Source organism: Lathamus discolor, chromosome 5 (assembly GCF_037157495.1).
Source record: "Lathamus discolor isolate bLatDis1 chromosome 5, bLatDis1.hap1, whole genome shotgun sequence".
NCBI classification, from domain to species: Eukaryota; Metazoa; Chordata; class Aves; order Psittaciformes; family Psittacidae; genus Lathamus; species Lathamus discolor.
In genome coordinates this window covers 109,074,787-109,099,576 of record NC_088888.1, presented here as the reverse complement: position 1 = coordinate 109,099,576, position 24,790 = coordinate 109,074,787, and the positions used below count along the sequence as shown (strand labels likewise).

General features: G+C 47.7%; 1 protein-coding gene and 1 long non-coding RNA gene across 3 annotated transcripts in view; one reads left to right on the top strand and one right to left on the bottom strand.

Moving 5' to 3' along the window:
• The window catches only part of XKR6 (XK related 6), a 180,581-nt gene extending 170,046 nt beyond the window's left edge, over positions 1–10,535 (bottom strand). Inside the window, exon 1 of one of the 2 annotated variants that reach the window (XR_010613283.1) lies at positions 9,805–9,892. Coding sequence is in view for 1 of the 2 variants with exons in the window: in XM_065681879.1 (XP_065537951.1) it covers positions 9,805–10,535 (731 nt within the window). In the remaining variant the exon portion in view is untranslated. Of the gene's footprint in view, positions 1–9,804 lie in introns of both variants that reach the window. The other variant, XM_065681879.1, reaches the window with a different exon arrangement.
• A 4,315-nt stretch (positions 10,536–14,850) lies between these two features.
• Positions 14,851–18,169, top strand: LOC136015658 (uncharacterized). The gene is made up of 4 exons (XR_010613284.1): positions 14,851–14,932; positions 16,619–16,807; positions 17,161–17,231; positions 18,085–18,169. It is a non-coding gene; the product is annotated as an uncharacterized LOC136015658 (long non-coding RNA).
• The last annotated feature ends 6,621 nt before the right edge of the window (positions 18,170–24,790 follow it).

Sequence of the window (24,790 nt, the reverse complement as noted above, 5' to 3'; positions counted from 1 at the left end):
GAAATAGTCTGCCCAGGGAAAAGCATATTTACACCCATTGCCAGAAAGGGAAAGTATAAATATTGCCAAAGCTTTATGAAGGCTAGTACTTACAGTCATGCTTTGAAAGGGAAAGAATAAAGCAAAATATTCAATTAGAAAAAATTACTATAATTGCAGGTTCTATTTTATCCCTCCATTAAAGCAATAAAGTGCCTCGAAATATTGCTGAGCTGGGATACAGAGCTTAGTGCTACTTAACATTTTAATATACATCGGGGGGGCTAATTTAATTTAGATCTGTGTGAGGGTCTTCTTTTCTCCCTGGCACCTACTGTCTCCCCCCTCCCCTTCTTAAAATATGACTGGATATAAATGCATGCTTCTCCCCCATGCCAAGGGATGTATACGCAGAGCTGAGGCTGGACATACATATTCTGACATATGCCAGCATGCCTCCAAAGCAACGAGGACATCAAGTGCATACGCACATCGCTCCACAAATGCAGAAGCCCAATTCAAAGTGTGCTTGCCTGCACCTGAGAGCTCTGAGGTCCGAGTTTGGGTTTTTTTTTTTATATTGGATGAAAATGTCCAATTTCTGCTCCCTGAACATGTAACAAAATCTTCTTGAAAATGTAAAATCACATAATTTTCCTCTAATAACACATTAATCCCATGGGAAGGGATTTGCTATTGGAAGTCATTGAGTCGCTGAGTAAGCAACTGCTAAGGCTGAAGGGGGGGCTCTTACTCCCAGCCCTGAATCTCACCATGCTTCCTCCACCCTACGATGCTATGAACTGCAGTTTTCTGTCTTCCTGTGACAGAAGATAAGTGAATCTTGTTTTAGGGACCCCTTCATTCTTTTAATTAAACAAATTAATATCACTTCTCCGTATCACATAGCCTCTGTTATCTTTCATGAGCTCTTACAATTCTGTTGTAAAGATATATTGAAAAACCACTAATTGAGATAATCTCTGGAGTTCAAGAGTTGGTGTATTTTTAACCATGTTTTAAAACTATTTTCCCTTTGTTTCTGGAATGCCTCCCATCCTTCCTCCCATGCCAGACTGTTTACATTATTTAAATGCCTTCTGCTTATACCACTCTTTACAATTTTTACTTCAACAACAGCGGCCTCCATTGCTCTTTTTTGCCTCACTTAGACATAACTGGGATGAATTCCAATCCCAAACTCAAAACCACTCCTGGTGTTTTACTGCTGTCTTCTGTGTTTGGTACATCCAGCAATGCATTACTGCCAGTCCTGTCATCCGCGACTGCCTGTGGGGGGGGAACCAAGCTTGAAGAGTTAAACTGTTCTTCTTTTACAGCAGAAACCAGGGAAACGGTGATTCTCCCCAGACACAGGAATCCTCTGCAAATTCACAAGGATACTCGTCATCCTCACGCTTTAGCAGGCAAGCCTGAGCCACCCCACTGAGAGGATGGGGAGCCCACTGCTCTGTCATTTTTGTAGGTACCTAAGTCCAGTGCTCACCATGCACACAGAAGCATGGCCTCACAACCCCTGTGCAGCAAACCCTGCAAGCCAAAGGAGCCTCCGACAGACGGCCACACTTCCCTGTCGCATGGGTTTGATGTGCCTTTTTCTGCAGGTTTAATTAGAAAGCTGATAAAGGCGGCTCCAGGTGCCAGAGCCTTTCGCATTGTGGCTCCTGAAGAGTTTTAATAAGAGTTCTGCCAAATTGGTGGGGGTTTTACGGCACATTTTTCCCACATCAAGATGACCTGCAAAGACAGCAAGGGGGATACAGCACAACAGCCTATTGAGTTTTTCCAGAATGAGTGCAGACCTCTGCAGTGTTAATTTAAGCCCATTCACAAACAGGCTTGTATTTCTTAGACCTCATACCCAGCCCATCTATGGCAGGGCTCTAAAGCAGCACTCCTGTCTTAGTCCTATTTCGTGCGGGGTTTTAGGATGAGTGAGAACACGCCTATTCCCTGAACCCATCCTGTGCAAAAGTGGATACAATACACAGATATTTATCTGGGATGCAAAAATTGTCAACAGCCTCTGCAGCAGGTAAACCAAATCATCATAATGTGGAACCACACAGGCAGCGCAGAGGAAGTGGAGGTCCTCGCAATAAAGGCTCTGGCCTGGACTACAGGAGGTTTCAGCAAGCTGCCAATTCTGCAGAAGATCTTCTGTGCAGCCAAGTCACTTAAGGACAGAGTGTGAATATTTCATAGGTGAACCTGAGCTCTCACAGATTTCAGAAGAAAGGAGACGTGAGGAGAAGCACAGTCTTCAGGTCCCATTATAGTTTTGGGGACACATTTAAGATTGCCTTTCACTCCATTTCTTGTCTCTTGGCCAAGATCCAATTTTGCTCTGGTTCAGCTAGGGATTTGAGGCACGGATGCAAGGAATAACACCTCCATTTATATTGAAGTAATGGAAGCACTGAGTCCATGGGTCAGATTTGCACAGGGGCGGACAAAAAGCAACTCCTGGGACTCATCCCAAGTCATACAAACGTGGCTCCTATGCTACAGCAGTTACATACAACCAAGCACAGGCCCAAACTGGAATACAGGGTGGTGGGCAACACAAATTCCCAGGGTGGGGGGAGTTGCAAAAAATATAGACACAAAAATCCAGGCATGGTGAGCTGCTGTGGGCTGCTACTAGCTGCCCCGGGGACACAAACAAATGCTTAGTCCCATAACCCAGGAGGTTTCTGAAGCATGCTTGACACTGCGGGCACCAGCCTGTTGATCTGCCCTGCAAAGGTTGTGCTGTTCCGCTTCACAGGGTTAGAAACGTGCGCTGTTCCTCCCACTGCTGGACTGCTGCTAGGCTTGGGGATTTTCTAAAGATCCTTCGACCAAGGAAAGCTCTTCCCCCATTTTTCTTAGGATCCCATTTGGAAAAGCATCTCAGTGCCTTAAAGCAGCCACAGCAGACTAGGGCATCAGACTGAATCCCAGCACATCAGAAGTAGGTGGGTCAATGAAATAACAATTATTTGGCACATGCTCTTTGCTTATGTCTTTAATTACAATTTAAATTTATCTCTAGCTATAGCAAAGCATTACTCTGATTCATGGTTACTCCTCCCTAAAAGCTTTCAACTGTTAAAACACTGCCTTCTGCTACCACTGATTTTCATGACAGTCAGGTGTTAAAAATCAAGCCAGGATTCAAGAGAAATAAAGTACAGGGAGAAGTTATGTGAGGGAGCTAGACTTCTCCATAGGCTCACCTTCATTCCCCAAGGAAAATTACATGTTTGACGTCCAATTTCTGTTCCTTGCAGTCTCAAGACAGTGAAAGCAGCTCTCCTCCAAAGAGATGCTTTATCACCATCAGTTCTACCTCCATCCTTTTCATTAAAAGAAATGCTCCCTGAATAACCTACATTTGTACTGAGAGGAGAACTACTGCAACGAATAAAGCTAGCTCAGTGCAGCTAAAAGCAAAATGGAAGTGTCTAGAAAGGTGGGAAGTAGAGAGCTTGCAATTTTAACATACTAAAAAGGTGAGCCATCTTTCCTCCTTCCCTTGGCACCCTGCCTCTCCTCTACCAGGAAAGGCACTTTCAGGTTGCCGCTGGCATTAGAGACAAAGCCGTAGGGCACCTGGAAAAAAAAAGGCACAACTGTCTTTCCTAGAGTTCAGAGTGAAGTGTGAGCAACCGAAAAAAAACTTTCTGGTCAAAGACCCTGCGGGTAGCACCACCTAGAAAAGCAGCCTGCAATCCAGCATCAAAGAGTCATCTTCCCTTATAGATTTCGGACCCCTGGAGATGGTCTCTTGAAAGTAACTAGCATCAGTGTCCTCGCCTTGAAAGCCATGGAAACTTTATGCTGGTTCAGTCGGAACAAAGTCAGGTCACCAAAGCACTTCTACTTCCCCTTCCTCCTCCCCAAACAGCATGGAAGAGAAGTGATGAGCTGTTGTCACTGCATGACCACCTTACCCAAACGGCCCCTAGTGCCCACTTGGGTCTTCTTCAACAGCATCATCACGTCCAGGAGGAAACCAATTCCAGTTTCTCCTCTAAATACAACTCACCCACACCATGCTGTCACTGCAAAAACATGGAATAGCATGGCAAAGAGAACTCCCACCAGGTCAAGGCAGCAGGTTAGTTATTCCTCCCAAGAAAAGGTCTGGAGGAAACTGCCCTCCCAAGGCTGGCACAGCAGATCTGCTTCAACATCTGTGGTTTGACCCCCTCTAGTGGGTAGCACTCAACAAGACACAGAGACTCACCACCACCCCACAGCCAATGGAGACCCTACTCAAATCATAAAGCTTTTTCTCATTACAACAATGATGATGATTTTCCCCACACACAACCTACCTGCCTTGCACTTCAGACTCAATGTCTTTGGACCTCTACAGCCACAGCCCAGCACTTATGGAGATCCTGCAGAAAACTCTAAGAAATGGGGGCAGAGCAGGTAAGATTTTTGCAAGGGAGAACCACCTCACAATAAAAAAGTTATACCCCAGCCCTGATTTTGTAGGGAGAACATATTTATCATCTATCGCAGAATGTCTTCCCTCTGCCAACTTGTCAAAAGCTGACAAAACTCCATACTATAAAAGCAAGCTGTTAAAACTTGGCTAAAGGGAAAAACTTAGCTGCCAGACAAGCTAACCAGAAAAAGCAGAGAAAAATATTCAAGTGTGCCAGGGAAGGCAGTAAATTTACAGAAAGCCTCCACAAAGCTGAACATCCCAAACCAAGACAACGAGACAGCACTAGGTCAGTGGCTTCTCATTCATCTATCATTTGACAAGCAGAGTTCTTCCACTCCAAGGGTCTTGAGCAGATACATTAAAAGCTGTAGCTGCCTGCATTTCTAAACCACCCAAAGTAGCACGTATCTAACTCACAGTTCATCCCGGAACAAAGTATTTTAGTAGTGCCTAAACCCACTCACCATGCAGTCATTAAATACCACATATTCCATTTAAACCCATTGATTCATCCTTCCACCTCCGGGCATGCCAACAGATGAACAAGTCATACATTTGGTCTTTCCATTAATGAACAAAAAGTCAAGTCTTTGCCTAAATTTTGGGAATTTTTCTTCTAACTGCACACATACACAAGGTGGTTTTAATGTCAAAAGAGTGACAGGGGTTGTTCTGGTTTGGTCGTTTTCCTTCTAAATGTGTATTCATTAAGTTTTCAAAACAAAACCCATAAACATGTTGTATTCAAGTCATGACACCGTTACTGACAGTTTAACAGACAGAGCAATTTCCAGCCGATCAGCATTCATTTCAGCTCAAACTACACATACTGTTAATCCAACGGAATCCAATAACATTTTCTTTAATAGCATGCTGCAACATGAAGGATTGTAGTTTACACTCTAAACCTTGTATTCCAGGACTGTAATCATGACCCACTAACCCACTTATAACAGAGGTTAAAGAAAGGTACATCAGACACGGGAGTTATACTCCTGTCATTGATACAACTTGTGCAACTACCCAAGATATAAAAACTTCAAGTCAAAAACTATTTCTCATGAATTTTACACAGATGAATGACTTCAGCGAAAGCAACAGCCCTGGCAAGCTTTGATGACAGACCTGCCTTCAGCCTATTTCCAGCGAAACCACAGCACTGCAGCATCCCTCCTCAATGAAGAGCCCTCCTGCAGTTTGTAGTGCAGCAGCAGCTCAGAAGCGAGTGTAACATGCCCGAACCAGCATACTGCACTTGTTGGACAGACTGGCTGAATTGTTCTAGCCCTCAAGATAATCTGAAAGATTTGAGATGAAAGATGGAAACCAAAGATTTATAAAGGAAAAAATCCCAGGACGTAAGCTTTATCAGTAGGAATGCCATTTGAGATCATACTACTTCGAGCAAGAATATATATACACGCACACATATATATGTAACACACACATTTCTACAATATACATATGTTTTTTACATGTATACCTTCTTTCCAGCAGCCACTACAGGCAGGCAGTATTAACACAGCCTTTGGTTCTTAGCTGAGCATAAAACAGCCACAAACAAAAGAACTAAACAGGAATATCACTAACACACAGAGTACATGCACTGACCAACCCCTCAGCACTCCTGCCTCATCACGATTCTCTCTTTGAATAGGACATGAGCAGAATACAAAGCCCTATCCAGACTGCTCAAAACCAAGAAGCCATGTCTCCCACAATCCTAACAAAATAAGGAGACAACCTTGCTAAAGTAGGAGCCTGATGTATGTTTATATTTCTGCCATAAAATGTTATTTATACATCATCTTATTGTCAAGTCCTCCCAACATTTAGGAAAAGAAATCCCTACAGGACCTGTGTTATCCCCCAAATCAAAACCCATATTACCTAATGTATTCAGGATGAGAATTCCTGTACAACTCCAACCTGCCCCCTCCATTCTTTACAACTTTGCTTCCAGCTGCTGAGCAACAGCCACGCCAGCCTCTACGTAACGTACAATCCCGATTACGCTACAAGCAGTCACAGCGCGTACCCATGATCACGCAGGAAACCGGCTGGGTGCGTAGGCACGGAACTCACGCTGCCCGAAGTCTTCCTCCTGCAGCCCCACGTACAAACTTCCTAGCAGCACAAAGCGATTTAGCCGCAGGCAAGCACCACTAAAACAGCACTTCCCAGTATTAGTCCCAACAAAACATTCAAGATTAATTTTAATGATCTTTGCATGATCTATAGTGGGAATGCAGAAAGACACCCTCATGGAGGCTAGCCTGCAGATCCCCATTAATTCTTGCTTCGGACATACTGGGAGTCAGCTTCATGCTGACACACTAAACAGCATGCCCTAAAGAGCAGGAGCCGTGTGCTAGTGGGATTAGTGATCAACAGGAGAGAAAGACCCTTTATTTCATGTGAGGTGATCTGGTCTGTGAGCTCCTTCCGGCAGTCCCAGTGCCTCAGAAGCAAATGGTTTTCCTCTGCATTAACAAAAGAGGGGAAAAGTCTGGGCAACTTGAGCTTTGTTGCTTATATTACCAAAACCAAATAAATTGACCCTCTACAATGGACCCCCTCTGTCTCTGCCAGCATCTCTTCAGTGTCCCCCTCTCCACCTGTTCACTCAGGCGTGAGACGGCATGGGGTGTTTTTGTAAACCGGCTCTCACCACGGCTAATACACAATCATTTCTTTTCCCTAGCTCCAAGAGGAGAAAAATCCAACTTGCCAGAGGAGCATCTGCATCGAGAACTGCTTTTGCTGATGGGATCAGGGAAAGCAGGAGAAATGGTCGCGTACCAGTTCATTACCCTCACATGCATCACCCACAGGCATCCCCCTCCCGCCATCCCCCAGGCCAGGTACCGGATGCAACAAAGAAATTAAAGAAACAGAATAAACCCCCAAGCAGAATTTGAGAACAAATGTGCTTTGAACGCTACACAAATGACATTGAAGACAAAGAAAGAAATATGTAATTGCTATTGCACTGCATGATTTCATGGGCTTATTTCCTAGGTACCCATTCCACATACCCTTCCCACAAAGATCCCCTCCCCTCCACCCCCTCGCCTTCTTTAATAAAAAATAAAAAACCAGCAATCTTTGATCCTTGAGGATTATTTTTAAAGCTACAAAACCCAGCCAACCCCATCTGCAGCCTCTTCCCTCCAGTCTAGCCCATCTATGGGGTGGAGGGGTGCATCCACAACCCAGAGATCTCCCTTTGCCCTCCAGCCCCCAACACTTCACACCCCCTTCCACCTCACTACACTGTGTCCCATCTCAGAGGACACTGGGCAAAGCCGGGTCAAAGCAGCTGTCCTCACAACACCCCTTTCAGACAGATCAGCATCTCTGTGGAAGTGTTTGCATCTACAGGCTTTCATCCTGGAGAATCCCTCCCTGCCTCCTCCCACATCCCATTTTTGGGGGAGGATAACACAATTTCCAGCTTACTCTGAAGGATGCTGTTTTATTCCCACCGATCATGGGGTCAGTTCCCAGTCCCTTCCTCCAGGCAGCATCTCCTCCCAGAGGGGGACAATCCCTGTCTCTGACCTTCATCCTCAGACCGGCAACCCCACCGCCGTGCCCGCTCCCCCGCCGCTTGGCCGAGGAGAAGGTTTCTTCTCTCGCCAAAGCCACAGCCGAGGCATCACGCTGCATTTTTACACTCCCACAGCCCGCTCCTTCGACGCGGGGGGAGCAACGAGCAGGGGGCTCCCCCATCGCCCTGTGGGGAGAGGTTCTTGGGGACGGATGCGACCCTCACCCCCTCGTCATCTACCGGGGGGAGCACACAATCCATGCAGGTGGGCACCAGCCCTCTGGAAACAGCACATCCCAGAGCTCGGCAGCCGGGGGTCTGCCACCCGCCCCTCTGCAGATCCTCCCTGGAGCAGCCCCCCACTTGCTGTGGAGCCTTTCTCTTGCCCCCCACCCCTGCTACAGAAAGGGAGCGGTGGGGCAAGCCCTCCCCAGGGCCACAGGACCTCCCTCTGCAGCGCTGCTGCCGTGCGAGGGTCACCCCAAGCCCCAGGCCTGCCTCCACGCTGTCACCCCTGGGGTGTCATCCCCACCACCTCCTGTCGGGAAAAGCAGCTCCATCCCCCCCTCCCCGTCCTGCCCCATGTCTGTGGGGCAGCAAGAGCCCAGTCCATTCCTTGAGGCACCATCTACAGCCTCATAGCGCTAGAATCCCTTCCAGAATCCCTTATAGACCCCGTGCTGTAAGGGACATCACCCTGTGTCCCCTCGAGGCTGTAAGTGGACAGCAGCCTCCACTCCCCTCGCCCCAGCCCCACATGCTCATTGGGGGGGGGGCACCTCTCTTCCCTTCAGGGCTCTGCTCAGTGAAGCAGGGTTCACCCCACATCTCCACATGGCAGGCACTGACCCATGTCCTGCTTAGACCAACGGACCCCACTCCTCTCAGCTCAGCCCCACAGACACCTTTTAAGAGAGCTTCTCTTCCCCTTGGATGCCCCCTCAGCACAAGGGGGGCTGTCACACCCCCTCCACCTGCGGTAGCACTGACCCACGTCCACCTTGGACCATGAGGTGACAACAACCCCCATGTCCCCCACCTCAGCTCCCCCAGGCTCATTCTGTGGGAATCCCTTCTCCCTTTGGGTGTCTCCTCACCCAAAGTATGAGTAACCCCTAAATCTCTCCTCCTTCTCCCGGCGGGGGTCACCACACTGACCACGACCACCTCAGACCATGAGGTGAAAGTGACCCATGTCGATTTCAGACCAGGAGCTGACAGCGACCCTCCTCTGCCCCACCTCAGCCAGGGGACAGTGAGCCACCTCTGCTTCAAACCATGATGTGATGCTGACCCACGGCCACCCCGCACCACCAGGTGATGCTGACCCACATCCAACTCAGACCGTGAGGTGACAGTGATGCCCATCCACCTCATCTCAGCTAGGGGACAGTGAGGTGACACTGACCCACATCCAGCTCAGACCATGAGATGACAACGACCCCCACGGGCCCCACCTCAGCCAAGGGACAACATCCCACCTCAAACCATGAGGTGACACTGACCCACGTCCACCTCGGACCGTGAGGTGACATCGACACACGTCCACCTCGGACCGCGAAGTGTCAGCTTCCACCACCTGCCCCACCTCCGCCAGAACACAGCGACCTACCTCAAACCATGAGGTGACGCTGACCCACGTTCACCTCAGACCGCGCGCTGACAACGACCCCCAACCGCCCCACCTCAGCCAGCGGACAGCGACCCGCTCTCGGGCCGCGCCGACCCACCGCCATGTCGGGCAACGAGCCGCCGGCCAGCGCCGTCTCCCCGCCCGGCCAGGGGAGACCCGCCGCCCCCTTACCTCCAGACCTGCCCCATCTGCAGCAGGTGGATGACGGACTGCCAGACCCAGACGGAGATCCTGCAGAGGCGCTGCGCCCCGGGGGTGGTGGTGCCGGCGGCTCCTCCTACCCCGCCGGCGGGTCCCCCCCGGCGGCCGGCGGCCCCCATCATGGGCGGCCCGCGGCTGCTGAGGCCCTGCACGGCGCCCAGCCCGCCGCCCGTGAAGTCCTGCACGAACCAGCGGAAGCTGAGGATCTGCACCAGCACCGAGGGCAGCAGCACGAAGGCCAGCGTCAGGCCGCACCAGACGTAGTCCCGCCGGCCGTAGTGGTGCAGCGCCAGCCACAGGTCCGTGCCCACGTCCCCCAGCAGCACCAGCAGCGCCAGCACGATCCACAGGCAGTCCAGCCACGGCCGTTCGGCCGCCTCGCCGACCTCCGGCGCCCGCGGCGGCCCCTCGGCGGCGGGGCGCGGGGCCAGCGGCTCGGCGGCGGCGGCGGCGGCCGCCCGCCCGAAAAGGCTCCGCAGGCAGGCGCTCCGGCAGCCCCAGTAGCACGACGACGTGTTGCAGCAGTGGCAGATGTGCAAGGAGCTGCTGCCGCCCGGCTCCTCCGCGACCTCGGCCGCCGCTGCCCCGACGCCGCCGGCGCCGCAGACGCCCGCCGCCGCCGCCGCCGCCGCCGCCTCGTCCAGGTTGTGCAGCTGGGCGAAGCCCACGCCGCCGCCGCCGCCATCCGACTTGGCCGCCATCTTGCTGCCGCCGCCGCGTCTCCGGCCCCTTCGCCGGGCGCGCTCGCTCGCTCTGCCCCCCCCGTCCCCGCTCCCGGCACCCCCCCACCCGCCGCCCGCCCGCCTGCCCGCCCGCCGCTTCCGGGGGCGGCGCTTCCGCGCTCGCGCAGGACGGGCCGGCCCGGGCCGCCTAGCGACCGAGCGGGGCAGCGCCGCGCCGCGCCGCGCCGGGCCGGCCGGGCCGCTGCAAGGGAGCTGGCCACGGTGCTGCCCCGGCACCTGCCGGCCCCGCGCTCGGCGCTGCTCTCTGCCGGCACCCGGAGCTGCCCTCCGCCCCGCTCCCCTCGCACCGGCACGCAGCCCTGACCGCTGCCCGTTCCCATTGCACCAGCTCCAACTGCGCTAGCACCCGCTGATGTCCGCTGGCCTTCCCGTTGCACCGGCACGCAGCGCTGCCTGCTGCCCGTTCCTATTGCACCAGTTCCAATTGCACCAGCACCCGCTGCTGTTCTCTGCCCTGTTCCCATTGCACCGATTCCCATTGGTCTAGCACCTGCTGCTGTCCTCCACCTTGCTCCCGTTACATCAGCACCTAGCACTGCCCACTGCCCTATTCCCATTGCAGCAGCACCCACTGCCGCTCTCCGCGCCGCTCCCATTGTACTGGTACCCATCACTGCCCCCTGGCCCATTCACAACGCACTGGCACCCACTGCTGTCCTCTGCACATTCCCATTCCACCAGTTGCTATTGCATTGGCGCTCACTGCTGCCCACTGCCCTATTCCCATTGCATCAGCGCCCACTGCTTCTCTCTGTTTCCATTGCATCAGTTTCCATTTTTCTGGCACCCACTCCTGCCTTGCACTCTGCTCCCGTTGCACTGGCACCCACTGCTGCTCTCTGCTCCATTCTCATTACATCAGTTCCCATTGCACCGGCACCCACTGCTGCTCTCTGCTCCGTTCTCATTGCATCAGTTTCCCATTGCATTGGCAGCCACTGCTGCCCTCTGCCAATTCCCATTGCACTGGCACCCGCTGCCCTATTCCCATTGCACCAACACCCACTGCTTTTCTCCCTATCCCTCTGTGTTAGTACACACAGGATCCCTTGTGTATTTTGCCTCAACGTCTGTGCACTGACACCAGCATTCCCCATGCCATCCTCAGCTGGGCCCCCTTCTTCTGACCCCATCCCACTCCCAAATCAGCTCCCCAGTCCAGTACCCGTGTCCTGTGGCGCAACCTCCCTGTTCCCGTCACCACTGCTCCCCCTCAAATCCCAGGACCACCACTTTGCCATCCAGGTTGTCCTCAGCCCACCCTCAGCCAGCCACCCCCTTTCCACCTCCAGCAGCTCCCTGGTACCCACCAGGTCCAGGTCCTCCTATGAGTTTCTCTTTGCCTTTTCCACTCCTACAGCTCTGCTGGGAAGGGGGTGTCCTGTCCCACCCCCATCCCATGGGTCCCCCATTGCATAGCAGCAGTGTCCAAGCCCACCTCAGCACCTCCCAAATCCCCCACAGTCATGTCCCTCTCCTAACACAAGGATCCCTCATCCTCTGTCCTCTCCACTTGTCTCTTCCTTACCCACATTGGGGGACACTGCATCACCCATCTCCAGCTCCTTGCTACAGGAGACAAACCTCTGCCAAGCTGAGGGAGCTCTGCTTTTGGGATCTGCCTGGGGCTGAGCTGCACCCTGGGCAGGTGTTTCACCGAAGGACCCACTGGCAGGCTTAGGAAGCCTAATTCTAGGTCCTCCCCCACCCACCCCCCCAGCTTCCCTTTCTACCCATTCACATTTGTTCATTCATTATATCCATCTTTCCTGTGTTGACTTGTGCTGTCCTCTGTAGGTTACAATCTTCCCTCTTTTCTCTTTGTTTCCCCCCTCATTATAAGTGTACTCCTCCCCTATACTCCTTCTCCAGCTGTTGCTTCTTCCTCTTTCTGTAGGAGTTTGAATACTATCTTTTCTCTTTTTTTTTTTAATATTTATTTTTATTTTCAGTTTGTTGGTTTGTTTCAGACTGTGGCAAAATACCAGGGGTGATAGGTTTGGGGCTCTAGAACCTGCTGCCAAAGTTGCTGCTTTGCAGAATCTAACTTTTAACAGGGAGGAAAATTAAATCAAGCAGGCGTAAAGATGCACAAGTGCAGATAAAACGCTTTTTCCAGGGAGGGAAAATGAATTTAATCTTGATAAGAGTGGGAGGACTTGCATATATTAAATCAGCTGTCTGGGAAGCATGTATTTGGCCTTTCTGAGGGATATCAAAAGAGCTCGAAAGTTTTGCAAAGTCTGAAAGACGCCGCTGGTTTTGAAACTGTTGGATCCTCCTATAGCGGAGAAACAAGAGAAAGGAAACAGAAAGCAAAGCTCTGTGCATTGTCTAGATGAATGCACTCCATGCACGCCAGTATGTGGCCAAATCAAAGTCATTTGTAATGCCTGAAACTCCAGCACAAAGTTCTTCAAAAGGAGAAAACTGGTATTGTGGATATAATAGGATTGAAGAGGTCATAATCCCACCAGTCCCCACGATACTGAATTCCCCCGAATAGTCCCTTATTTTCTGCCAACTTAAGCTATGGCAAGAAATATGAATATGGAAATAAACGCCAGCCCTCAACTTGATCAAAATGAATTCATGAGCATAAGGCATGTATAATAATGCATATCTAATATAAAAATCCTTCTCCTGTTTGACACTTTAAAACCTGATGGTAAATATGTGTGTTAATTCTCACAGCAGTAAGAAATAAGGTCTCTGGGACCCATATTCTTGGGTGAGAGGTACCCGTACTAAGCTTAAACTTCTGGTTTGCGGCACAATGAGATATAAATGGAAGCATTCCTCATTTCTTCAAACTTTCCTATGTAGCAAATTTGCTACATATGATTCGAAAGGGGAAAAAAAAAACAACAAACCCAAAACAGCACAGAAGTAATGTAACTATTTGGTCTTCTTATTTAAATACAAGTGTAGGTGCACATTGCACTTCATGAACCAATAATGGGGCAGAAGAGTCATCTGTTTCGATACAAAAACAACCCAAACTTCTGTGATGAGACATATGGGTGGGAGAAGACAGCAGCTAAGGATTTTAGCGTTGGCATGCTAAGTGAGAAAAGCAGTTGCTTGGGCAATATATGACATGATACAATGCACTGTTGAGACCCCCTCTGAAATTCTCTGTGCGACTGTGGCCACCTGTGTCCAAGAAGGGTGTATTCAGGCTGGAATATGTGCAGGGAAGAGCCCTGCAGGGATGAGAGGTGAGGACAGTCTGCTTTTCTACTGTGGACTGAAAGAATTTGGCTTGTTTAATTTAGCAAAATGAGACTGAAGAAGGAATATGTTTTCTGCCTATAAATACATCCTGGAAAGTAAATGCAAGCAAAGGGAAAGGTGTTGTGACACTGAAGGGCAACGGCAGAAGAATAAATGAGTAGGAACTGTCCATGAATATATTTAGCTGTGAAATCGGAAGATCCTTCCAGTAGGAGTAACAGAGACTAAAAAAAGAAAAGTAACTAGTTTTAACACATAGCTTCAGAATTTCATAAAGGAAATTGCATACCAGTGTGAAACAACAAACAGTTGGGATGAAAGCCCTTGAAAGGTTTTCCAGCCCTGATCATCTCTCCTTGGAAAGATCTTGTCCATTTTGATGCGTGGTACACTATGTTCCTTCCTGCATCAGGCGATGAGTCACGGATACATGACTCCGTGGGTGGCCAGAAGTGATATCTCCACCGCTTACATATTAATTCCTGATTATCCCATGATGTTCTCCAGCTTTTGCTCTCTCACTTATCACACAGCAGAGATGTGTGATAAGCCACATTCAAGCATCCCATGTGCCCCTCAGTCCTTTGGTACCCACAGCCACTGTGGCATGGGTCACTTCAGCCAAGGACACGGGAGAGATGGTTTGCTTCTTCAACTGACAAAAGCTGCAGTTCTGCTTTGTTGTAGCACTGGCTAGAAGAGTCATCAGCCAGAGCCTGTTTCTTTTCTTAGCAAACATTATGTATTTTTAAGGGTTTTTTTGGAAGCTGCGAGAGCCAATCACGTCCGTGTTGGGATCTCTCTTAACTCATACGCTTGAGAGGAGAAAGCTTTTCTCTGCGCTAAGCGGTGACCTGCGCTTCCGCCACGCTAGAGGCACTAGTGCCTGGAGGTCTGGGTAACCAACCTCTGGTGACCTTTAGATCTGCAAGTATTTATAAAACATGTTTAGCAAGGGTTTTTCCCTTGCAGCACTCGGAGCTGACTGTCTGTGCCTTGCATTTCATGCTTTTTCTGTTCTTCAGAAGCACCGGTGAGACACCAGGAAGGGGAGGCGTGTTTGGTACTCCAGCAGTACCCATCAAACCACGGCATGGGATCACAACCTTCTTGTGCTGGTTGGTTAAAGGCTTTTTTTGTCCTGATCAATACACTAATTGAGCTGTGTGGTCTTCCGTCATCCAGGCATTTATTCAGATCAGGGGAACAAACACTATATATAGAGAGGTATGTAAGCCAAAATCAGAGTTGTGTAAGTCTGGAACTACCTCATTTGAATAACTGGGGGATGGATCCAGCTGAGTGTTTGGTGCATGTGGAATACCATGCTACCAGTACAGATAATTACACTTAATGGGGATTTACTTTAAGCAAAGTAGGTCGGAAAAATGACATCTTGTTGTGTCATTAGTTTCCATCAATTACTTCCATGTTGTTTGCTCAGTTCCCAAGTCAAACGAGTGTGGGCTGACAGCCTTGCAAGCTCAACTTGGTATTGTCTCTAAAAATCAAACTGCATTATTTCTGCCTCATGCATCATCACTAACAATAAAGCATTCACTGCTGGAATATAGCAGGTGGCTTTGTTATTCATGCATGAGGCAGAAAAGACTCCAGCTTCCTTTGCCACAACATTGAAGTCTGCAGCATTAAAAGTTGGACATGTTGGTAAACTTTTCAGTAATTGTGTGAGCTTGACTTGGAAGACACACGTGGGTCAGTCCTGTTGATGAACTTTTGTACTTTCTATTACTTTCTGAATGCTACATGTATGTATTGGGAGGATTAACACAGTGCTGCTTCTGCTGTTACTTGTCTCCCTGTGACAGCACTTTGTGACATTATGCTTTCTCTAGGGAAGGTGCAGAAGATGCCAGCTGTTATGTGGCATCTATATGGAAAAGCCAGCTCACAGTCCTCCTAAGAACTGCCTCTAAGATAGAGTGTGAGGAATATTTGGTGAGCCTTTCCAGTTCTAGCTCTTCTTTTTTATTTGAGGGCTTAGCTTTGGGGGTGTCAGTTTAGCAATGCAATCAGGTGATAGGTGGTATCAGTGATTGTCAATAATCATGTGTTTGTCTCTACTGATACCTTGAAATAGCTGAAAGTGGTGTATTCTCACAGGTGGACCAGATGCTCAACTTCTAATCCCAGTTCCTTACAACTCTATTACTTCAGGTGCAACTGAGTGGTTTTGAATGGCTTACACTTTCCAGGAAATGCATTAACATTAAGGAATATGTTTAGGCTTCAGTAGTCCAACCAGGGTCAGGTTCTTTTCAAAGCAAATATCCCTGTGAGCCACCCTGGCTTCACTCGCTGAGATTTTAGCAGGATGGGGCTATCGAGAGGAAGGCATCTAAACCAAGAGGCTATTTTTTAAAACGAATACCTCTTTCTGGCTATATTTTTGGCAAAATGGAGTTACTGAGGGGTAACTACAACTACAACTACAGGGGTTGGGAAGCTTAATTAAAGCCCATAAAATGTGTACAGGTCCTCAGGTGTTGCATGATAAAGGCTGGATAAAAATTCTCTACTAAATATGTAATTACATGAATCCCAAACTTTTCTCTATTGGACACTAGTACTACATTTAAATCACTTTACACCTCCTGACATTTGAAAGTTAGTATGGTCTTTAGAAGTGTGCATTAGCAAACCTCATAGTTCCTATTATCTAGATCATACCTGCAGTGACATGGTTTATTCAGCTCTCTTCAGGTTTCCTTTAATCTCCTGAGAGCTGGATCTGTTTTCATTTATTGCTGTGCATCAAAAGGAACCTGTCTTTCTGCTTTCAGAAGCATGCCTTTGTGGGACACCTTTGGATGCAATCAGCTGAACCAGTGACTCCTTTGCAAAGCCTGGCAGTACTTGCAGCTTTCCTATTAAACCAAGCACAGTTTGGTTTAATCCCCTCAGCCGTGCTCTCTGAGGTACTCGTTACCCAGCAGGAAGAAGCAACACGACTTCATCAGCCAAAAAAAGTGGTGAGCGGAGCAGGGAACTGTATGTTTCTCCCCTTGGAAAAGAATTAACAACTAAGACCTCCGGTTTGATGGACTTGCTTGGTGCTTTTCCAAGCTGGGATTTAGGAAAAGCAACTACACAGCATTTCCTATTTCTCCCCATGGGGCTCCAATGATTTAATTGGCTATGAAGGGTAGGGACATGTCTCACAGAGTAGCTGGATGCTATCACCAGCGTGCCACACTGCTCTTGTGAGTTCAGTTAAAAATGAAGTTATCAGGCAATGCTTCCCCTTCTGAACTGGGTGAATGCGAAGATTGGCCACTGTGCCAACAGGAACTGCGTGAAGCATATAGCTTTTCTGTTCTTCTAGGTTGCTGGCAAAGCCAATGTATAGCCATGGACCATGGGAGGAAGCAGAGCTGTATTCACACCTTAACTAAGGTAGAGTATGTGACTTTAATGTGACTCCTCCTTTCCAGACATACTCCTTGATGCTCATTTTAATACCTGAAAATGCTGTAAACCTCCTCCAAACCCAAGTATGTAACAGAATAAGGTATTTTCTTGTAATTAATGCTGTCACTGCAGAGCTGTTAATTCAATGCATGACCTTTTCTATCAAACCAAATAAAGACAGAATGTTGCACTAATCCCAACCTGCCTGGGTTTCCCCTTGGAAAACAACAAGAAAAAGGCTGCTGGTTGTAACTGCTCTATTGACTGTAGCTTCTTCCATCTCCCCTTAGCTGGAACATCAGCCAAAGCATTGCCTGTTTCTAATGTGGGCTATTACACCGTATTTTCTCTACTTCCTCTCTTTGTGGTCCTTTCTCTAGTCAAGGTACTGCAGAGAGATCACCTTCCCCTGATTTCCCACTGACCTTGTGAGGTCCTTCATGGACCATTTTCCTAAAGCTCTGTCCACACCAGGTCTCCTTGGTTTTCTTTCCTTTTTCATCCTGAGGACAGAATTTCTATCCCTATTTATGTCAATTCCACTTTTGCAGCCCTTCTCACCATGAACCATGTGGGATTTCTCATTTATGTGTCCTTTTGCACTTGCTAAATCTTTTGCCCTCTGCCTTGGCTCTACTACAGTCACGATTTCTACCACTTTGGTCCTGAATAAAATACCTTGATCTGGTAGAACCTCTGTTCTAAGTCAGTGAGAGCTGGATTCAGCTCCAAACTGACATATCTGAATGTCTGCATCTACGCATAAGTTAAACGCTCAAGTACCCATCATAGTTGAGAAGGAACTCACCAATGGGTCTGTTCATTTCCCCACATGCAGACATCTAGTGCCATTTGAAAGGCCCTTGGGATTCTCACCTAGTCTCCTGACAACGCTCCAAAAGCTCTTGGATCTGTCCCACCTCCTGCATCATATGTGTCAATCTTGGAGAGGATGCCTCAGCTGCCTTGGGCCATCTCAGATGGCAGAAGACATTGTGAAACTGCATCTAGCTGGAGTATTCTGCTGTTAGTTTTGGTTGAGCAGGGTTAGGCCCCCACTTCACATCCACATGTACCTACTACTGATGTTGTTTCTAGGCATGGATAAGATCTGTTCTTCCCAACAGCATCAGTAGGAACAAACTGGCTTCTCCAGGGATCTTCCCACCCTATGCCCCTGTCCCTTCTGGCTCATCCTCTCTTGGCAGGAGCAGGCTCTGGTTTCAGTCAGCAAAGCAGACTTTTTGCCTGTTTTGAAGAGAACCGTTCATTATTATTTGCCACATGGCATTAAGTGATGTAAGAGATTGGGAATAAATAATTTATTCTATAACTGAGCAAAGATTTCTTTTGTGCAATATCAGAAACACTTTATTTCTCTCTCCCTTTTATTGTCTCGCTGTATTAAAGGCATTACCACTTCCCTTTCTCTATTTTGTAAATGCTTTTAATTAATTTGGCTTTGCACAGGTCATTTAATATCCCAGGGGACAGCAAGATTTGCCCAGTGTGAAACGGACACTTAAGGTTTCGTCTGTATGGTGAAAGTGTTCATGTGGCTATTTCAGACAGTGCCTAAGAATTAAGGGTTGCTATTCTGAAGCCTTGGTTCAGGCGCACACTGTGCTTTCAGATATGTGCACATCACCAGCAGATCCAGCTTTGGCAAGTGCTCTTCTCATTTCTTCCATCTGCCAGTGCACACAATATTTCCAAATCTGTTAATTAAGGAACTGGAGTTTTTCCCTAAGATACCAGAGTAACTGGTTCAGTTTCTTTGCAGCAAAAACTAATGCTTGCCTTGTCCATAATTACCTAAATTGTTGAGAAAAATTATTCTCCTTTCATGTTGATTCACTTTTGTAATTTCATTGCCGAGGCTAAGTGTGGTACCCATTTAAATTATCTCCTACTCTCATTTTACTCAAGACATGCTATTTGCTAACAAAGATTCAATATGGAAAAATGGGAAGGTGACAACTACCTCCTTCATCAATGCAAATGACAATAATCTCCTCTCCTCCACCATGTAAAAATAAACACTGAATCATCCCAGGCAGAAATACCCTTCTGCATTTAGAAATATGGATAGGGAAAGGCAACACCTGCTCTCATTTATATAGCCATAAAACTCAAGTTTATCCAGTGATTCCATGGCAAATACTTCAGCAGATCAACACCATTGTGGACACAGACTGCAAATGTCCCCAGAGTTTTTCCCAAGAACATGCACGCTCTTCAATCTTTGGTTTTACTTGCACTTGGAAATAGAAGATTAATTTTGGTTCTTGTTATATCATTGACATTATTTATACTAAAAAATCATCCCAGCAACTCTGCTATAAATTCCTGCTTTTGATAGCTCTCTGATGTTATTGCAGCTTCTAAAGCAACATTAAACCTCCCACAATTGAACACCTCCTGTAATACGTGCTGTAGGGTGTGCCCAGACCTGTGGTGAGCATGGGCTCAGGGTGATGGTCCTTTCTGTCAGACACTCAGCTGCTGGGAGGAGCACATGGAAACCATCATCAGACTTTTACATTACTTACTGCACAGTAAGTAGTTATCAGTATTTGAGTTGTCCCTTTGGAAACACTTACTTGAAGGCTTTTTCTATGACTCCGGGGTATCCTGTGCCTGTTGCCAAAAATGCATCCCCTCCCAGTGCTCTTTTCCTGAAAGAGTATCTTTGTGTGCTAACATGAACCACAGTCATCAACTTTGTGGTTAGAAAAGGAAGGACCAGGTACAAGTGCGTGGGTGACTTTTGCAGAGCATGGGAACATTCACTCTTGGCAACACAAAAAGAAGGTTTTTATCTCACATTTGATTAAAAAGAAATCCCTGACCTACCACAGAAAACCACTTTCAAGATCTTAAATCCTGACTGGTGCTAGACTCTGCAGTCTTTACCCTGGGTCCATCTGGTGCATGAAACATCTATGGGGAGCTGAGAGTGCAAAAACGTGGTCAAAATCCTCCAACAAAAAGAGAAAATGGCCAGAAAAGCACCCTGGGGTGGATTTAGCTGTGTTGTGCTATAACCCAGGAGAAGTAGAACGGAGGGGAACTCCTGGAAAGTTCCTTGCTTTTGGCCCTTTGCAAAATATGTTGCATACCAGGCCACTGCTTCCTAAACAGAGCTAATAAATAAAACCTGCCCATGGTTCCATGAAGCTGGCAAGGAAGACAAAAATTAATTACTCCAAAGGCAACCCCTCTCCCACCCCACTGGAAATACAAGTTCTGCAGGCTCTGCTGACTTCTCTTTTGATTCCTCCTCGTGCTCTGAGCCATTCTTCTCTCTGCAAGGATAGATGTTTAGATGCTTGACTTCTAATCAGCTGCCATTAGAGCCTTTCCCAGTACCTTCTGCTGCCAAACTGGAGGGGGGAAAAAGAGAGAGGTTTTTTTTTAAAGAGAGAGGGAGGCGAATGCTTGAAAAGACATATGTGTTTAGTGTTGTTGGCAGATTTCTAAACTTATTAGTGCCTCCACACACCATGTAATTAAGATCTACTGGTAATTAGTCAATAGTTAAAAATAGGGGTTGTTATTGTGCTACTGAAAACACGTACAAAATAATGTGTTCTCTGCGCTCAAGATGTAGTTAGTGTCTCTAAAAATGCTAATTTAAAATATATATTTGTTTCGGAGCCAGATCTTTTAGCAAAGCAGATTTCAGTGTGTCTATGTGGGTGCATGTGTGTGTTCAACCTATTTATCTTCATGCATTTATGCGTGTTTGTGTGATGTCCAAAGAGACTGACTGTGTGTTTTGCCTTGGATAAAAATGTTAAGCTATAAAACTGCAGACTCGACACAGCCATGGAGGGAACGGGAGCTTTCCTCATTTGTAGATTTCCATTGAATTAAACCTGCTCATCAAAGGAAATTGTTCAAAACTCCACAGGAATGGCAGATGTGCAGCACCATGGGGCAGATGTCTGATGTTTGCAGAATCCTGCATGTATTTTCTAAATATTCAGGGATTACCACAGTCTATAGATATAATCCTCTAGTAACCTGGAATGGCGAAGACAACACAAAAGCTCTAATGCCTTGTAGCACACGTTTGACCAAGCTGCCCTGTAAGAGCAGGCATTCCCCCACACATTCGAGGTCAGTTGTCCTTACCCTGTAAAAGACAACCCAAAAGAGATGATGTAGTTTTTAGATTTCTTTACTCCTTCTTTATAACGTGGTCCAGAGCTGTGTGAGAGTTGCTGGGTGATGTTCTGAAAGGACATCTCGTTTGGCTGTCATAAGCAATCTGCGGTGATTTGTTGTGCAGACAGGCATTTGTCTCAAGTAATCCAAAGGGCTTATTTTGATTGCTTGATAGATTCAAGGAATGTATACTCTACTCAACAGGGGATTCATTTATTATGCTCCCAAACCACTCCTAAATCTTTCCTTATGTCATGTCAACGGATTTGTCAGGCCACCCTCACATGGCAGTGATGCACTGGTGGGAGAAATTTACCTTTGCCAAGCAGAGTTAGTTGCTGTGTTTATAGACCCGTTTCTGAAGTACCAGTGGTGAGTTAAATTCTGAATCAGGAAATAAACTAGACCTTGTTTTGTGCGCTTGAGAAAAGCATCTTCTGCTGATCTTAGCAGAAAAAAACTAACCCTACTCCAAATCCATAGTGAAGCCTAAAAGACCAAGCCTAGAAAGTCCTAGAATGGTCCAGCAAAGTTATTCCATGGGTTGCTCATGATACAGGAGAGTTAAAGTCTAGAAAGCCCTCCAAGGATGCATGCTACGCAGACACCTGCTATTACTGCCTTTGAGTTCACAGTAGGATTTCCACTAATGTTTCCTTCATGCTGAAAGTCAATTTCAATTTCAGCACGTTCAGACCTGGAATTTATAGACTGAGGTTTTTGCTCAAACACCTGAGTGGCCATTGAAACTAATTTTCAAATAACATTTTCAAGTATGAATGTGTGCTTTCTCTAACCTGTTCCAATGTCCTCTTCCCCAGCTGGTTAGGTGTGACCATCAACCACATACAGCAAATACACTGGAAATGTCATAAAGTTGATTACGATGAATCCACAAGCAGAACAGTACTATATCATAGAATCACCAAATCACAGAATGGTTTGGGTTGAAAGAGACCTTAAAGATCATTCAGTTCCAACCCCCTGACATGCGCAGGGACACCTTCCACTAGAGCAGGTTGCTTAAAGCCCCATCCAACCTGGCCTTGATTATGATAACTAAAATGTATATATGTATAGTCATGATTGTGCTTGGTTTTAATCAAACAAAATTACTGATTGAAAAAGAAAAAAAAATCCAAATAAAGTGAAAACATTTTTGAACAAGGAGTGGTTTGAAGAATTCCTTTCCTTCGAAGCTGTGTCTGTCATCTGTAGCCTTGACTGTGAGAAGACATTAATAGATGTTTCTTCTTGCCTTGGGTTCCAGTAGAAACTGGCCAAGGGATGAAGGAGTTGTTGGAGGGGGTACGGATGATGTGACACAAAAAAAATCTAGGACAGTCTGGGGATGCAACCTTCTAAGCCTTGTTTCCTCAAGAAACCAGAAAGACATAAATGCCCCTTTATTCCCTTTGCTCTCTTCTGCTTCACTGCTTCAAGCTGGTTTATGTATCACCATCCCCAAGCTTTGCTGTCCATCCTGGTCTCACCTGGGACTCAGCACAGCCTGCAGATTCACCTTGGGGTTGATGCACATTTCTTTGCAGGACAAACTTCATTTGTCAGCTGATCAGCCATCACTGGGGACCACCGGCTGATCACTGGCCATGTCAGTGCTTGGAAACAGCAACTGCTGGAGCATGAGAACCTCTGGGACGCTCTGCTGCTGAGGTTGGACAGTGACAAACCTCTCCAGTGGGACTCCTGACATGCTCTGCAGAGACTGCAGAGTCCTGGAGGACTTGAGAACTGTGAACAGGGGCCAACTGTTCCAGAATGGGAACTAGGAAGAAGAGCTCATTGCAGGCAAATAGCAACAGGAGCAAGGAGTCTCCTGAACTGAAAATGACTGGAAAGTCAGACGTTAGTAAGTATTATATGTGCTTCCCCTGTTCTTACTTTTCATATAGGGTCAAATTGCTTTAGCTGTCTAAAAGTTAGACATCTTGTTCAAGCTGGTCCTTCAGAATTTCTCTTCAGGACTCGGAGAGCATGCCAGCACTTCTGGAAGACAATTCCTCTCTCTGTTTTAGGCATGCTTTATGGGACAGGTTGAACCATGCTCTGGAGATGACCATCCTTTTCCTGCTGACTGTGGAGAGAGTGCAGAGCACTGCACGAGAAATCAAGCTTTTAGAGGGCTGAAGCAACCCACAGGGACCTGGGCAGGTTGGAGAGATGGGCCAGCACAAACCTCATGCAGTTCAACAATGCCAAGTGCAAGGTCCTGCACCTGGGTCAGGGCAATCCCAAGCACAAACACAGGCTGGGCAGAGAATGAATGGAGAGCAGCCCTGAGGAGAAGGACCTGGGGGTGTTGGTCAGTGAGAAGCTCACCATGACCCAGCAGAGTGTGCTTGAGCCCAGAAACCAACCGTGTCCTGGGCTGCATCACCAGCAGCGTGACCAGCAGGTTGAGGGAGGGGATTCTCCTCTGCTCTGCTCTGGTGAGAAGCCCCCTGCAGTCCTCATCCAGCTCTGGGGCCCCAACATAAGAAGGATTTGGAGCTGTTGGAGTGAGTCCAGAGGAGGCCACAAAGATGCTCTGAGGGCTGGAGCACCTCTGCTATGGAGACAGGCTGAGAGAGCTGGGCTTGTTCAGCCTGGAGAAGAGAAATCTTCAAGGAGACCTTAGAATAGTGCCTAAAGGGGTGACAAGAAAGCTGAAGAGGGGCTTTTTAAAGGGCATGTAGGGACAGGACAAGGGGGAATGTTTTTAACCTGACAGAGGGGAGATTGAGATGAGCTCTCAGGAGGAAGTTGTTCCCTGTGAGGGTGCTGAGGTGCTGGCACAGGGTGCCCAGAGAAGCTGTGGCTGCCCCATCGCTGGCAGTGTTCAAGGCCAGGTTGGACGGGGCTTGGAGCAACCTGGTCTAGTGGAAGGTGTCCCTGCCTGTGGCAGGGGTTGGAACTGGGTGAGCTTTAAGGTCCCTTCCAACCCAAACCATTCCATGAATCAGAGGGAAACTTGGGGATGTCAAGCAAAGCTGGAGGATAGGACTCCTCAAAGAGAAGTGTGAGGATCTCAGCTATATTCTTGTTAGGTTGATAAAAAGGGGCACGGGGGAGTCTGTGGCACAAATGCTCAGGTTGAATCACTGAGAGGATAACAAGCTCTGGCATTTTTAGGGCAGATTAAAAAAAAGTGGAAGAAAAAGCTGAAACAGCAGCAAACAATAACTCTTGATCTACATCTTACAGATCACTGTACTTGCAGTGAATCCAATGGGGCAACTGTCCAGGTAAGGACTGCAAAACTGGCCCTGTTGTGTGAGACTTACCTTCACCTAAAAAGCTCTTGATTGCCCTTCTAGTGCCAGCAGAGATTCTGCAGCCTTGACCAGTCACTCCTCAGCTCTTCTAGTATT